We start from the raw sequence: 15,837 nt of genomic DNA on the forward strand, positions 1-15,837 counted from the left end.
TAAATTATATACCTAATATAATTAATATATTGTGTAAATTAAATTATTATCGCTCAGTGTCTAAAAAATTGATTTGTAAACATTGTACCTATAGATCTGTATAGGTAAAATGCAAAAAGGTTCAACTAATTTTGAAATTATGCTGATTGATTATTAAATTAAAGAAACTTTTAATTATTATAAACTATTACTGTTGTTTTATTGACATTAAACACTTAAAATAAATATTTTGTTTGATATAATTTTCAAAATGTATCGACTGTTTCTGACCAGTGATTGATGTTGATCTTCGGAATTAATTGGGAATCACAATGTATAAAATCATCCATTGTGGGTACTAAAAATACCTGTTTCTGCATTGTTGTGACATTATTGCTGTTATCGCAAAAGACTCTGGCAAGCGTCACTTTTCTGATTTCTGTCAGTTGATCTTGAATTAAAAAAAAAAAATTGTTTAGATAAAAATCATTCATTCAAAATGTTTCAAATGTGTACTAACATTCGTTGAATACTTTTGGTAAATCGTAAAAATGTCTATCTGCAGTTCTAGTCCGTACGAACTGTTCTCTGATGATACACCTCATCGTTGGACCAACCATTGCGTCGTCTTCGTGTTTCTCGAATAATGCACCGACCAATAGCTCTATTTTTGTCCAATGTTTGTATTGTTTCAATAACTTTTCAGATGCCTATACATAATATACAGGAATAAAGTAAGAGGTATATGACGATTACATATTTCAAATACGGTTGAACTTACACCGTCCACCATGATCTTGGCTAAATCTTGTGCATCTCTTATTGCTTTTAGTCCACAATATTCTCTATAGTTCGTATAACTTGGAATACCGTGATCGCGGTTTCGTTGCAAATCTAAGCTGACAATATCCATCCCAAACAAATTTTCTGGATGAACAGTGTATAAGTAATTCGTAAGCTAAAAAAAATATTTAAACATAATATTATACATAAGGTAGGTAAATATTTTGAATACAATCTATTATAATATGTACATCTCCATCATTTGTGTGTAAAAACAAAAACAAAAACGAAATTACATTATTTTGATCGTATTTTAAATACCGACCGTTTTTGTAAATAGCATATCGACTTTTTGTGTCTTCTGTGTAGATAGCCCTCTGACAAGTTGATCTATATAATTCAATACTAAATCAGTCGGTCGGTTGTAATGTTCCTTTAGCGAAATACTTCCGTTGAACTCTCGATCTTCCGTATACAAACTAAACAACAATATCAATCAAAATTAATAAATTTGATGATTATTTTTTCGCACAAATGTCAAATACACATCAATCGAAATCTCAGTATATTGTTATATTATTTATAATCAAATTTCAGGTTTGTGCAATCTTAGTGTCACAGGCATTTGCCAATAAAATTTAAATCAATATTGTTTATGAAGTACCTATGATTGGGAATATATTTAAACAACTTCTTAAATGGTAAGAGAAATGGTTTGAGTTTACCTATCTCAAATATATCTAATTCACCTATATGGCATCTTGAGTCATTTTATAATATTTAGAAAGAACGAACTGATAAATTTTCAAGCATTTGCAAATCGTACCTCTGCATACATTACAACGATAAGTTAATATATTGTATAACGGCCTAGTTTTCAAGATAATAATCTATTGTTATAAAATTATTTTAAAAACACGCATTGAAATATGATTACACTGTATGGAGTTCATATGAATTCATTATGTAGATTAATAAATATTTACGCGAAACTAACACTACGAATATGCATTGGTAAAAAAAAAAAATTATAGTTCAGAATCTATAACATTTTATATATTATATTAGATTTGTATTTAATGACTAGGGTATTCAAAATTTCTAGTTTGCTACCAATTTTTAATAACAGCGTTAACCGTATATGAATTATATATGTAACAACGTATAATACAAAAGCTATAGGTAGGTTTGAATGTATAATTCTTTTTTTTATACGATTAAAATAGGTATACAAATTGAAATGATCACAATTCACGACAGCATAAATACAATCTTTGGATACTATACATTTTAAAAATTAATTTATCAACAAAATGGGAATATTCCAAATAGTATAAGTCGATTTTTTGTTAACAATGAACTACAAATTTAAGTTAAAATGACTAAACTTTGAACATATTAACTCGTTAATCCCCTGCCTTTCAAAAATGAACAAATTATATGGTTCTTTATAATGGCTTTATAAGTGAGCCGATAAAGTGCAAAAAAACTCAGTATGGCACATTTGTCCAATCCAGCATTAACTAAATTTGTTCATATTTATTTTTTAAATCATGACCACGAAAACATTGATAATAATATTATAAAATACTGTTTACACAAACCTAATGGATTCGCTAATCATGGAATTAGCGAACGGTAATATAGCGGTCGCGAAGCTGTTGCTAACGCTTGGGTCAGTGCTCTCGTTGTACGCTTTACTGTACCCATTCGTTGACAGTTCAAGTCCGGATCGCCTGATAAAGTTTTGACCTAGCAGCGCTGGCAACCATTCGGCGTACGTGATGTGCTGTATGGACGCTATCACAATTTTCCTAGCCTCTTGAAAAATACGTTCGTCGTCCCAATGCGGGTTGACATGGGACAGAAGTTTGGCCATCCGGTTATGTTCCCTCATCCACAAAGTGTACATCACCGCCATTTGGGGCAGCTCGTTTGCCCGAGTATCGCCAGTCTTATAGCACGTGCCACTGCCAAACTGGCACGCGTTCGAATCGACGACCTCCAGTGGCAAATACTGCGGCTGTAACGTGTCACATTGGTTTTTGTTATAGCACCCCATGTTCGTCAACAATTGCCCATCCGATTTGGTCCTCAGCGACCACGTCCGTTTCGCCGACGAACCGTATACCATCGACCCATCTAAATAATGAGTAGCTTGATTCATCTGCGAAAAATTGGTTACAAATATAATTTGTATGATTTATTTTAAATCCGGAAAGTCTGTTGTGAATATTTAATAATGTTATAAAATTGTGCACCACTCCATATACCTACCGCACATTTATTTTTGTAGATTTTTAAATTTATTATTTTAATTAAAAATGTAAAAACAAGTAATGTATTAATCAAACGAGTTATTATTTGCCTAATTTTAGTTATTGAAATAAACATAATATAATATACATTCATCGTTATAGGATTATCTTATACGATTCTTACTTGTTCCCTGGGACCAAAAGTACAATCGGACCGCACTGCAGGCACCGAGCGCACGTAGTTCATACACCGAATTATAGTGTTTGGCGTAAGATTCATCATGTTATAAAATGGATCACCATCCTCTACCACTACTTGCATGCACAATTCGTTAGTGTCTCGAGGAGATAGATTCAGTCCGTTACGATCACAACAGTTCACTGATTTGTTCCTTTTCACTATACATTTAATATACGTAAGCATGCATTAATTACAACTAATCAATATATATGATTATATAGTAATCTTACTCATTCCAGAAATTGCTGTGTGTGACAGATCGTGGCCTATAAAAATCGTCCAGTACGCCATCGTTATCGTTTTTAAGTCGTCTGGTGAGTTCTCGTCGTTGACCAGTGCTACACTAAGCTTTCTTGCATTGGGTGGAGAATGAATAGAATAATGATCCAAAACACCTGTGTAGACGATTAATAAAATCTTAGAATTAAATCATCATAATATGTAAATCTTAATAAGTAAAACAATATTAATGAATATTACTATATAAGCTATTAGCATAGGCGGGAAACAGCAAACGTTTATAAGGCGTAGTTGCCTTTCCTAAAGAGGAATGTTTTAAATTGTTACAAGAACCGTCAGGACTACGGTAGTTCATGTTCATTCGTATACACGCAGTTTCATTGTAATACATGGCCAAACACTTGTGACCCAAGGAAGTCTTGTCTAGTTTCACTTTCGATATGTCTTTGGCACATTGTTCTTGACTACCAACATAGTAACTGAAATGATATTTTAATTTATTCATATAAAAATTATTATTTATATATGTATTGTGTGATTATACTTAGGGCAGTAGCTTCTAATTATGTAGTCCGAAGCTTTAGCAATAATTTCGGCATTCCAATAAACTGAATATCCGTTTTCGGAAAGCTGAGAATTGATCAGTTGTCCATGAGGCGGGCTTCCTATATCCATACCAATATATTGACCAAGATCATGATTTCCGAAACTGTTGGCATGATCAATATATTTTTCTAATTCACCGATTTTGATATTTTGGTACCAGTTTCCTAAGGTTATCAAATTCAAATTACGTACATGTACAAAACAACAAATAAAATTATTATTCATACCTTTACAAAATGATGATGAGAATGCCAACAAACAGATTAACAGATTTATAGATGTCAAGGAATTCATTCTGCTAATAATTATCAGCTGTAATCATCAAAGCAATATGTATTATTATTATTGATCATTACTATAATTTTGAATATTTAACATAAATTATTGTATTATTACGTTAAATAAATAATATTGATTGCGTTAAAATACATTTACTAATTATCATATACTTCTCATAAACTAATCACTAACATATCAGCTTGTTAAATTTGTTAGAAGTTTTTTTTTTTAAATAATCTTAATATAATAGACACTACTCACTATTATTTATGTGTCGTATTCAGAATTAATTACTTTCGTGTATTTAATTAAATTAAATTTAGTGAATATTTTCATCTGATAAAATGTATTAATAGATTAATCGATACTATTAACTATTATAATATGATTCTATGTTTTGAATAATGAGATTGCTATGAATATTTTAATACACAATATAACTAAAATACTGATATAAATTAGCATAAATATACTATAGTAAAAAATTAAAATTGAAAGTTAATAAAAATAATATTATTTTCTGTTTTTATATACTTTATTCATCGATTTTAGTTGCAGACTGCAGTTAAACAACGTAAATATCCTTCGCGTATACCTACAATTAGCTTTTTACCATTTCAGCTGTTTACAAAAATTAAATTAAAAATTGTTTTGTTTTAATTATGTAATAACATGACATGATATTCATAACAATTTACATGTTTAATTAATAATGTTGGGTATGTTTAATTTTTGGGTTTTGTAAAAAATTTCAAATCTATCAACTGCTTTATTGTTCGCTATTATTTTATATACTATACTATAAACGACTTATGTCTGGCATAAATCTGAAAACTATTAACAAATTATTTATTTTAATGTGGGATATTTGATTTTAAATTTAATAGATATATTTAAGGCCTCATCAGCTGTTTGTCCTACCATACCTGATATTATAAAATTCTCGATAGCCGATATTACTTATTATTCTATAAATTAACGTTTGGTACTTACCGTGAATAAAATTGTTTTCTTTAATATATTATGAATTTTATTCTGCTCTATTCTTTCCGTTGACTGCTGTCGTGTGATTGAATTTGTATTGATTGTATCGTTAAGGCACTAAAAGTCCTCGGCTAATAACTGAAATATTTTTAATACCTCGGGTTTTCGATTCGTTATCGAGGTGGTATGACGGAGAGTTCTGAGTGCGTTTTAATAACTGGCCGTGTTTCTTACCGACTATGGCCCAGTGGTAGGGGCGGCGCGACGATCCGACGTCGATAATCTGATGCTTGTGGTCATACGAGTGGTTCCCCATGCCTGGGCGCGTATTTGCGAATCATCAGTGAAATATTGTAGTGTACAGACACGCTACATATGCCAACCAGTTTCGGACACTATCAGTTAGTATCCTGAAATACGCTGCCGGGCCATCGGCGAACAATGAGCATATTGTGTTGAAACCTACCCTACTACAAATAACCGATCCTACCTCTACATTTCCCATACAAACATAATATAAATGAATCACATATTTTATATTTTAAATAAGAATTTCGTTCGTTCGGTTCACGAATCTGACACGGTACGCATAGGGTTGCCAACCGTCCAGGTTTCGACTGGACAGTTTAGATTTTCTGGTTCCTGTTCAGTGTATAACCACTGTATCGTAACAAAGATTATCGCTTAATTAATATACAATAACTTTATTTATTATATTAATTATTCAAGTAATTTACAAGTTTTATATACTTTAACTTATATATCGTATTATCAGAAATATAGTAAAATCCAATAAAAAAAATATATTTATAAGGTTATGTTTTCAGTAGGTGTCCAGTTTTTGAAATTACAAAGGTTGGCAACCCTAGGTACCGCAGCGACCTGTCTACTATAAACCACCACCACGAATGACAACGATGCGACACCGCCAACCCTTCCCCCCATCCCCAAGTCCAAGTGCCTAGGCGGGACGGGAAGAAAAGTCGCGACGGACGAGTACCGGTCGCCGGCGATCTGGCATCTTTTGTACGGCTCGTGTATATGTATATGTGTACAAGTGCACTTGCACTACCTACCCGAACACAAGAAACATTGAAAAACGAAATCATAATAATACAATTAAGTGCCTGTAGTGTTATTAAGATTATTTTTCAAAATATGAAAATATAAATTCAGAATATTATGAAAATAATATAATATTTGGATTGGGTTTTTTTTTTCGAAGGCCAAACAATTGGGCAGTTGTCCGCGACGGGACGGTATCGCCGTGTATTATGGTGGTTGCAGTAGTGCACACAATCGCTGTGCACATTTGTACAGTATAAAAATTAAAATAAGTCGAAACACGCATCCCAAGTTATAATCGAATTGATTTGCACATTCGTTTTATGAATATAACCAAATAATTTGTTTTCGGCGAATTACATTAGTCGTCAACGCGCCCGTTGGCCGTTATGCGTCGGCATCGAAATTATTATTTATTTTTACTCTCGTTCGTTTAATATTTCCGATCATCAACTGATGATATATAACTCGATCATTATCAGAAATTTAAAACAACAATCGTGTTAAACAAAATAAAAAGTACTTAATTGGTAAATAATCGAAATTTGTAAACAATTATTTAATACAATTTATAAATATATATATATATATAATATTGATTATAGTTCAGAATTCAGAAAGCTCTAATGTGAGTAAACGGGACATACAAAAGACATAACCGAAGAATTCACTCTGCTGTATAGTGTATCGAGTACCAGAACTTTAGAATGTGAATTCAATAATAAAACATCGTCTATAGTCTGTATTATAGGCTCTATAAACTGCAAAATATTACATATTGATCCATATCCCTTAAGAAACACGCAAAACACATGTAAAATTAATATATACGAGAATCAACGACAATATAACCTATATAGAATGAAAATGAGTTTTCAGATGCAGTGGCGCGTATAAAAAAAAATATAGTCTGCAGACTACGATGCACCTCACGTAAAAACAAGAATACAGCCAATCAATTAAACCACTTGATCATTTTAATAACCGTATCTAATATACTAACACAGCAGTAGGTAATATGTAATAATAATATAAATTTGTTGTAATAATATATAGCAATACTATAAATGTGTGTATCTAATAATATATTATACTAGGTAGTCTTTGATGTAGTAGGTACTTAATATACTTCAACAATAATAATTATTAATAAAAAATGCCGTACTTTTACTAACAATGATCGATTATCTTAAGATTTACCAAATTACATTTGTAAAAATCAAAACTATACAAATTATTTGTGGTTGGACCAAATAATTTTGTGTTTCCTAGGTTTTACCGAAATCAATGGATTTCGGACATTAATTAACAGTAGTCGGTGAAACCTGGGATTTACCGTTAAATCATAGGTTAACCGATATTCGTACGTTTAACGTAGGTAACACATATATATTTAGTTAATAATTTGTAACTTGTGGTATATGTGTTGAAATCACATCAAAATCTATTTAAACAAAAATCATTATCTTCTGTTTAATGAATTCATATATGAAATCAATAAATATGAAATTTAGGTAGCAGTTATAACTACACCACAGGCGACAATAAATATAAAATTTCAATAAATTGGTAACTACACATTATCATACAATCGACTATTGATGATTCGAAGTTGACGGGACTGTTGAAAAACTTCATATTACCGTACCGAGAGTTCGAATTAATGAGTAGTTCAAAGTAACGAGAGAAGTAAAAAAAAAAAATCCTAATTAATGAGAGTTTTGTAAATAATAATTATTAACTATTTCTGCAAATCAGGCGGTACATATTATATATATATATATTGTTTTTAAATTGTAAATTAAATTATATACCTAATATAATTAATATATTGTGTAAATTAAATTATTATCGCTCAGTGTCTAAAAAATTGATTTGTAAACATTGTACCTATAGATCTGTATAGGTAAAATGCAAAAAGGTTCAACTAATTTTGAAATTATGCTGATTGATTATTAAATTAAAGAAACTTTTAATTATTATAAACTATTACTGTTGTTTTATTGACATTAAACACTTAAAATAAATATTTTGTTTGATATAATTTTCAAAATGTATCGACTGTTTCTGACCAGTGATTGATGTTGATCTTCGGAATTAATTGGGAATCACAATGTATAAAATCATCCATTGTGGGTACTAAAAATACCTGTTTCTGCATTGTTGTGACATTATTGCTGTTATCGCAAAAGACTCTGGCAAGCGTCACTTTTCTGATTTCTGTCAGTTGATCTTGAATTAAAAAAAAAAAATTGTTTAGATAAAAATCATTCATTCAAAATGTTTCAAATGTGTACTAACATTCGTTGAATACTTTTGGTAAATCGTAAAAATGTCTATCTGCAGTTCTAGTCCGTACGAACTGTTCTCTGATGATACACCTCATCGTTGGACCAACCATTGCGTCGTCTTCGTGTTTCTCGAATAATGCACCGACCAATAGCTCTATTTTTGTCCAATGTTTGTATTGTTTCAATAACTTTTCAGATGCCTATACATAATATACAGGAATAAAGTAAGAGGTATATGACGATTACATATTTCAAATACGGTTGAACTTACACCGTCCACCATGATCTTGGCTAAATCTTGTGCATCTCTTATTGCTTTTAGTCCACAATATTCTCTATAGTTCGTATAACTTGGAATACCGTGATCGCGGTTTCGTTGCAAATCTAAGCTGACAATATCCATCCCAAACAAATTTTCTGGATGAACAGTGTATAAGTAATTCGTAAGCTAAAAAAAATATTTAAACATAATATTATACATAAGGTAGGTAAATATTTTGAATACAATCTATTATAATATGTACATCTCCATCATTTGTGTGTAAAAACAAAAACAAAAACGAAATTACATTATTTTGATCGTATTTTAAATACCGACCGTTTTTGTAAATAGCATATCGACTTTTTGTGTCTTCTGTGTAGATAGCCCTCTGACAAGTTGATCTATATAATTCAATACTAAATCAGTCGGTCGGTTGTAATGTTCCTTTAGCGAAATACTTCCGTTGAACTCTCGATCTTCCGTATACAAACTAAACAACAATATCAATCAAAATTAATAAATTTGATGATTATTTTTTCGCACAAATGTCAAATACACATCAATCGAAATCTCAGTATATTGTTATATTATTTATAATCAAATTTCAGGTTTGTGCAATCTTAGTGTCACAGGCATTTGCCAATAAAATTTAAATCAATATTGTTTATGAAGTACCTATGATTGGGAATATATTTAAACAACTTCTTAAATGGTAAGAGAAATGGTTTGAGTTTACCTATCTCAAATATATCTAATTCACCTATATGGCATCTTGAGTCATTTTATAATATTTAGAAAGAACGAACTGATAAATTTTCAAGCATTTGCAAATCGTACCTCTGCATACATTACAACGATAAGTTAATATATTGTATAACGGCCTAGTTTTCAAGATAATAATCTATTGTTATAAAATTATTTTAAAAACACGCATTGAAATATGATTACACTGTATGGAGTTCATATGAATTCATTATGTAGATTAATAAATATTTACGCGAAACTAACACTACGAATATGCATTGGTAAAAAAAAAAAAATTATAGTTCAGAATCTATAACATTTTATATATTATATTAGATTTGTATTTAATGACTAGGGTATTCAAAATTTCAAGTTTGCTACCAATTTTTAATAACAGCGTTAACCGTATATGAATTATATATGTAACAACGTATAATACAAAAGCTATAGGTAGGTTTGAATGTATAATTCTTTTTTTTATACGATTAAAATAGGTATACAAATTGAAATGATCACAATTCACGACAGCATAAATACAATCTTTGGATACTATACATTTTAAAAATTAATTTATCAACAAAATGGGAATATTCCAAATAGTATAAGTCGATTTTTTGTTAACAATGAACTACAAATTTAAGTTAAAATGACTAAACTTTGAACATATTAACTCGTTAATCCCCTGCCTTTCAAAAATGAACAAATTATATGGTTCTTTATAATGGCTTTATAAGTGAGCCGATAAAGTGCAAAAAAACTCAGTATGGCACATTTGTCCAATCCAGCATTAACTAAATTTGTTCATATTTATTTTTTAAATCATGACCACGAAAACATTGATAATAATATTATAAAATACTGTTTACACAAACCTAATGGATTCGCTAATCATGGAATTAGCGAACGGTAATATAGCGGTCGCGAAGCTGTTGCTAACGCTTGGGTCAGTGCTCTCGTTGTACGCTTTACTGTACCCATTCGTTGACAGTTCAAGTCCGGATCGCCTGATAAAGTTTTGACCTAGCAGCGCTGGCAACCATTCGGCGTACGTGATGTGCTGTATGGACGCTATCACAATTTTCCTAGCCTCTTGAAAAATACGTTCGTCGTCCCAATGCGGGTTGACATGGGACAGAAGTTTGGCCATCCGGTTATGTTCCCTCATCCACAAAGTGTACATCACCGCCATTTGGGGCAGCTCGTTTGCCCGAGTATCGCCAGTCTTATAGCACGTGCCACTGCCAAACTGGCACGCGTTCGAATCGACGACCTCCAGTGGCAAATACTGCGGCTGTAACGTGTCACATTGGTTTTTGTTATAGCACCCCATGTTCGTCAACAATTGCCCATCCGATTTGGTCCTCAGCGACCACGTCCGTTTCGCCGACGAACCGTATACCATCGACCCATCTAAATAATGAGTAGCTTGATTCATCTGCGAAAAATTGGTTACAAATATAATTTGTATGATTTATTTTAAATCCGGAAAGTCTGTTGTGAATATTTAATAATGTTATAAAATTGTGCACCACTCCATATACCTACCGCACATTTATTTTTGTAGATTGTTAAATTTATTATTTTAATTAAAAATGTAAAAACAAGTAATGTATTAATCAAACGAGTTATTATTTGCCTAATTTTAGTTATTGAAATAAACATAATATAATATACATTCATCGTTATAGGATTATCTTATACGATTCTTACTTGTTCCCTGGGACCAAAAGTACAATCGGACCGCACTGCAGGCACCGAGCGCACGTAGTTCATACACCGAATTATAGTGTTTGGCGTAAGATTCATCATGTTATAAAATGGATCACCATCCTCTACCACTACTTGCATGCACAATTCGTTAGTGTCTCGAGGAGATAGATTCAGTCCGTTACGATCACAACAGTTCACTGATTTGTTCCTTTTCACTATACATTTAATATACGTAAGCATGCATTAATTACAACTAATCAATATATATGGTTATATAGTAATCTTACTCATTCCAGAAATTGCTGTGTGTGACAGATCGTGGCCTATAAAAATCGTCCAGTACGCCATCGTTATCGTTTTTAAGTCGTCTGGTGAGTTCTCGTCGTTGACCAGTGCTACACTAAGCTTTCTTGCATTGGGTGGAGAATGAATAGAATAATGATCCAAAACACCTGTGTAGACGATTAATAAAATCTTAGAATTAAATCATCATAATATGTAAATCTTAATAAGTAAAACAATATTAATGAATATTACTATATAAGCTATTAGCATAGGCGGGAAACAGCAAACGTTTATAAGGCGTAGTTGCCTTTCCTAAAGAGGAATGTTTTAAATTGTTACAAGAACCGTCAGGACTACGGTAGTTCATGTTCATTCGTATACACGCAGTTTCATTGTAATACATGGCCAAACACTTGTGACCCAAGGAAGTCTTGTCTAGTTTCACTTTCGATATGTCTTTGGCACATTGTTCTTGACTACCAACATAGTAACTGAAATGATATTTTAATTTATTCATATAAAAATTATTATTTATATATGTATTGTGTGATTATACTTAGGGCAGTAGCTTCTAATTATGTAGTCCGAAGCTTTAGCAATAATTTCGGCATTCCAATAAACTGAATATCCGTTTTCGGAAAGCTGAGAATTGATCAGTTGTCCATGAGGCGGGCTTCCTATATCCATACCAATATATTGACCAAGATCATGATTTCCGAAACTGTTGGCATGATCAATATATTTTTCTAATTCACCGATTTTGATATTTTGGTACCAGTTTCCTAAGGTTATCAAATTCAAATTACGTACATGTACAAAACAACAAATAAAATTATTATTCATACCTTTACAAAATGATGATGAGAATGCCAACAAACAGATTAACAGATTTATAGATGTCAAGGAATTCATTCTGCTAATAATTATCAGCTGTAATCATCAAAGCAATATGTATTATTATTATTGATCATTACTATAATTTTGAATATTTAACATAAATTATTGTATTATTACGTTAAATAAATAATATTGATTGCGTTAAAATACATTTACTAATTATCATATACTTCTCATAAACTAATCACTAACATATCAGCTTGTTAAATTTGTTAGAAGTTTTTTTTTTTAAATAATCTTAATATAATAGACACTACTCACTATTATTTATGTGTCGTATTCAGAATTAATTACTTTCGTGTATTTAATTAAATTAAATTTAGTGAATATTTTCATCTGATAAAATGTATTAATAGATTAATCGATACTATTAACTATTATAATATGATTCTATGTTTTGAATAATGAGATTGCTATGAATATTTTAATACACAATATAACTAAAATACTGATATAAATTAGCATAAATATACTATAGTAAAAAATTAAAATTGAAAGTTAATAAAAATAATATTATTTTCTGTTTTTATATACTTTATTCATCGATTTTAGTTGCAGACTGCAGTTAAACAACGTAAATATCCTTCGCGTATACCTACAATTAGCTTTTTACCATTTCAGCTGTTTACAAAAATTAAATTAAAAATTGTTTTGTTTTAATTATGTAATAACATGACATGATATTCATAACAATTTACATGTTTAATTAATAATGTTGGGTATGTTTAATTTTTGGGTTTTGTAAAAAATTTCAAATCTATCAACTGCTTTATTGTTCGCTATTATTTTATATACTATACTATAAACGACTTATGTCTGGCATAAATCTGAAAACTATTAACAAATTATTTATTTTAATGTGGGATATTTGATTTTAAATTTAATAGATATATTTAAGGCCTCATCAGCTGTTTGTCCTACCATACCTGATATTATAAAATTCTCGATAGCCGATATTACTTATTATTCTATAAATTAACGTTTGGTACTTACCGTGAATAAAATTGTTTTCTTTAATATATTATGAATTTTATTCTGCTCTATTCTTTCCGTTGACTGCTGTCGTGTGATTGAATTTGTATTGATTGTATCGTTAAGGCACTAAAAGTCCTCGGCTAATAACTGAAATATTTTTAATACCTCGGGTTTTCGATTCGTTATCGAGGTGGTATGACGGAGAGTTCTGAGTGCGTTTTAATAACTGGCCGTGTTTCTTACCGACTATGGCCCAGTGGTAGGGGCGGCGCGACGATCCGACGTCGATAATCTGATTCTTGTGGTCATACGAGTGGTTCCCCATGCCTGGGCGCGTATTTGCGAATCATCAGTGAAATATTGTAGTGTACAGACACGCTACATATGCCAACCAGTTTCGGACACTATCAGTTAGTATCCTGAAATACGCTGCCGGGCCATCGGCGAACAATGAGCATATTGTGTTGAAACCTACCCTACTACAAATAACCGATCCTACCTCTACATTTCCCATACAAACATAATATAAATGAATCACATATTTTATATTTTAAATAAGAATTTCGTTCGTTCGGTTCACGAATCTGACACGGTACGCATAGGGTTGCCAACCGTCCAGGTTTCGACTGGACAGTTTAGATTTTCTGGTTCCTGTTCAGTGTATAACCACTGTATCGTAACAAAGATTATCGCTTAATTAATATACAATAACTTTATTTATTATATTAATTATTCAAGTAATTTACAAGTTTTATATACTTTAACTTATATATCGTATTATCAGAAATATAGTAAAATCCAATAAAAAAAATATATTTATAAGGTTATGTTTTCAGTAGGTGTCCAGTTTTTGAAATTACAAAGGTTGGCAACCCTAGGTACCGCAGCGACCTGTCTACTATAAACCACCACCACGAATGACAACGATGCGACACCGCCAACCCTTCCCCCCATCCCCAAGTCCAAGTGCCTAGGCGGGACGGGAAGAAAAGTCGCGACGGACGAGTACCGGTCGCCGGCGATCTGGCATCTTTTGTACGGCTCGTGTATATGTATATGTGTACAAGTGCACTTGCACTACCTACCCGAACACAAGAAACATTGAAAAACGAAATCATAATAATACAATTAAGTGCCTGTAGTGTTATTAAGATTATTTTTCAAAATATGAAAATATAAATTCAGAATATTATGAAAATAATATAATATTTGGATTGGGTTTTTTTTTTCGAAGGCCAAACAATTGGGCAGTTGTCCGCGACGGGACGGTATCGCCGTGTATTATGGTGGTTGCAGTAGTGCACACAATCGCTGTGCACATTTGTACAGTATAAAAATTAAAATAAGTCGAAACACGCATCCCAAGTTATAATCGAATTGATTTGCACATTCGTTTTATGAATATAACCAAATAATTTGTTTTCGGCGAATTACATTAGTCGTCAACGCGCCCGTTGGCCGTTATGCGTCGGCATCGAAATTATTATTTATTTTTACTCTCGTTCGTTTAATATTTCCGATCATCAACTGATGATATATAACTCGATCATTATCAGAAATTTAAAACAACAATCGTGTTAAACAAAATAAAAAGTACTTAATTGGTAAATAATCGAAATTTGTAAACAATTATTTAATACAATTTATAAATATATATATATATATAATATTGATTATAGTTCAGAATTCAGAAAGCTCTAATGTGAGTAAACGGGACATACAAAAGACATAACCGAAGAATTCACTCTGCTGTATAGTGTATCGAGTACCAGAACTTTAGAATGTGAATTCAATAATAAAACATCGTCTATAGTCTGTATTATAGGCTCTATAAACTGCAAAATATTACATATTGATCCATATCCCTTAAGAAACACGCAAAACACATGTAAAATTAATATATACGAGAATCAACGACAATATAACCTATATAGAATGAAAATGAGTTTTCAGATGCAGTGGCGCGTATAAAAAAAAATATAGTCTGCAGACTACGATGCACCTCACGTAAAAACAAGAATACAGCCAATCAATTAAACCACTTGATCATTTTAATAACCGTATCTAATATACTAACACAGCAGTAGGTAATATGTAATAATAATATAAATTTGTTGTAATAATATATAGCAATACTATAAATGTGTGTATCTAATAATATATTATACTAGGTAGTCTTTGATGTAGTAGGTACTTAATATACTTCAACAATAATAATTATTAATAAAAAATGCCGTA

The 15,837-nt window shown here is 31.2% G+C and overlaps 2 protein-coding genes across 3 annotated transcripts; both read right to left on the reverse strand.

Moving 5' to 3' along the window:
* Positions 1 to 201: 201 nt before the first annotated feature.
* LOC149062600 (immunomodulatory peroxidase-like) lies at positions 202 to 6,026 on the reverse strand. 2 transcript variants are annotated; one of them, XM_089215753.1, is made up of 12 exons: positions 5,605 to 6,026; positions 5,380 to 5,508; positions 4,335 to 4,419; positions 4,046 to 4,271; positions 3,742 to 3,980; positions 3,492 to 3,656; positions 3,205 to 3,419; positions 2,367 to 2,929; positions 1,088 to 1,241; positions 761 to 937; positions 500 to 689; positions 202 to 430 (listed from the first exon to the last, which is right to left on the reverse strand). In XM_089215753.1, the coding sequence occupies exons 3-12, from the start codon at positions 4,399 to 4,401 to the stop codon at positions 246 to 248; spliced, it is 2,181 nt and encodes a 726-aa protein (XP_089071879.1). In that variant the 5' UTR covers positions 4,402 to 4,419; positions 5,380 to 5,508; positions 5,605 to 6,026; the 3' UTR covers positions 202 to 245. The 2 variants fall into 2 exon arrangements, with proteins under 2 accessions (XP_089071879.1, XP_089071878.1); XM_089215752.1 differs by having other exon boundaries at positions 5,380 to 6,026.
* A 2,412-nt stretch (positions 6,027 to 8,438) lies between these two features.
* Positions 8,439 to 13,860, reverse strand: LOC149062601 (immunomodulatory peroxidase-like). The gene is made up of 11 exons (XM_089215780.1): positions 13,618 to 13,860; positions 12,573 to 12,657; positions 12,284 to 12,509; positions 11,980 to 12,218; positions 11,730 to 11,894; positions 11,443 to 11,657; positions 10,605 to 11,167; positions 9,325 to 9,478; positions 8,998 to 9,174; positions 8,737 to 8,926; positions 8,439 to 8,667 (listed from the first exon to the last, which is right to left on the reverse strand). The coding sequence occupies exons 2-11, from the start codon at positions 12,637 to 12,639 to the stop codon at positions 8,483 to 8,485; spliced, it is 2,181 nt and encodes a 726-aa protein (XP_089071906.1). The 5' UTR covers positions 12,640 to 12,657; positions 13,618 to 13,860; the 3' UTR covers positions 8,439 to 8,482.
* Between the last annotated feature and the right edge of the window lie 1,977 nt (positions 13,861 to 15,837).

The sequence above is a fragment of the Diuraphis noxia genome, unplaced genomic scaffold (assembly GCF_037042655.1).
Source record: "Diuraphis noxia isolate RWA-SAM2 unplaced genomic scaffold, SU_Dnox_SAM2 contig0001, whole genome shotgun sequence".
NCBI classification, from domain to species: Eukaryota; Metazoa; Arthropoda; class Insecta; order Hemiptera; family Aphididae; genus Diuraphis; species Diuraphis noxia.

Coding starts and splice junctions, on each gene's coding strand:
- LOC149062600 (XM_089215753.1), bottom strand. CDS start 4,401: ATGAATTCCTTGACATCTATAAATCTGTTAATCTGTTTGTTGGCATTC. Junction 2,930..3,204: donor CTTTTGGTCCCAGGGAACAA/GTAAGAATCGTA, acceptor AATTTTTCGCAG/ATGAATCAAGCTACTCATTA. Junction 690..760: donor CCAAGATCATGGTGGACGGT/GTAAGTTCAACC, acceptor TATTATGTATAG/GCATCTGAAAAGTTATTGAA.
- LOC149062601 (XM_089215780.1), bottom strand. CDS start 12,639: ATGAATTCCTTGACATCTATAAATCTGTTAATCTGTTTGTTGGCATTC. Junction 12,219..12,283: donor ATTAGAAGCTACTGCCCTAA/GTATAATCACAC, acceptor ATATCATTTCAG/TTACTATGTTGGTAGTCAAG. Junction 9,479..10,604: donor ATGATTAGCGAATCCATTAG/GTTTGTGTAAAC, acceptor ATTGTTGTTTAG/TTTGTATACGGAAGATCGAG.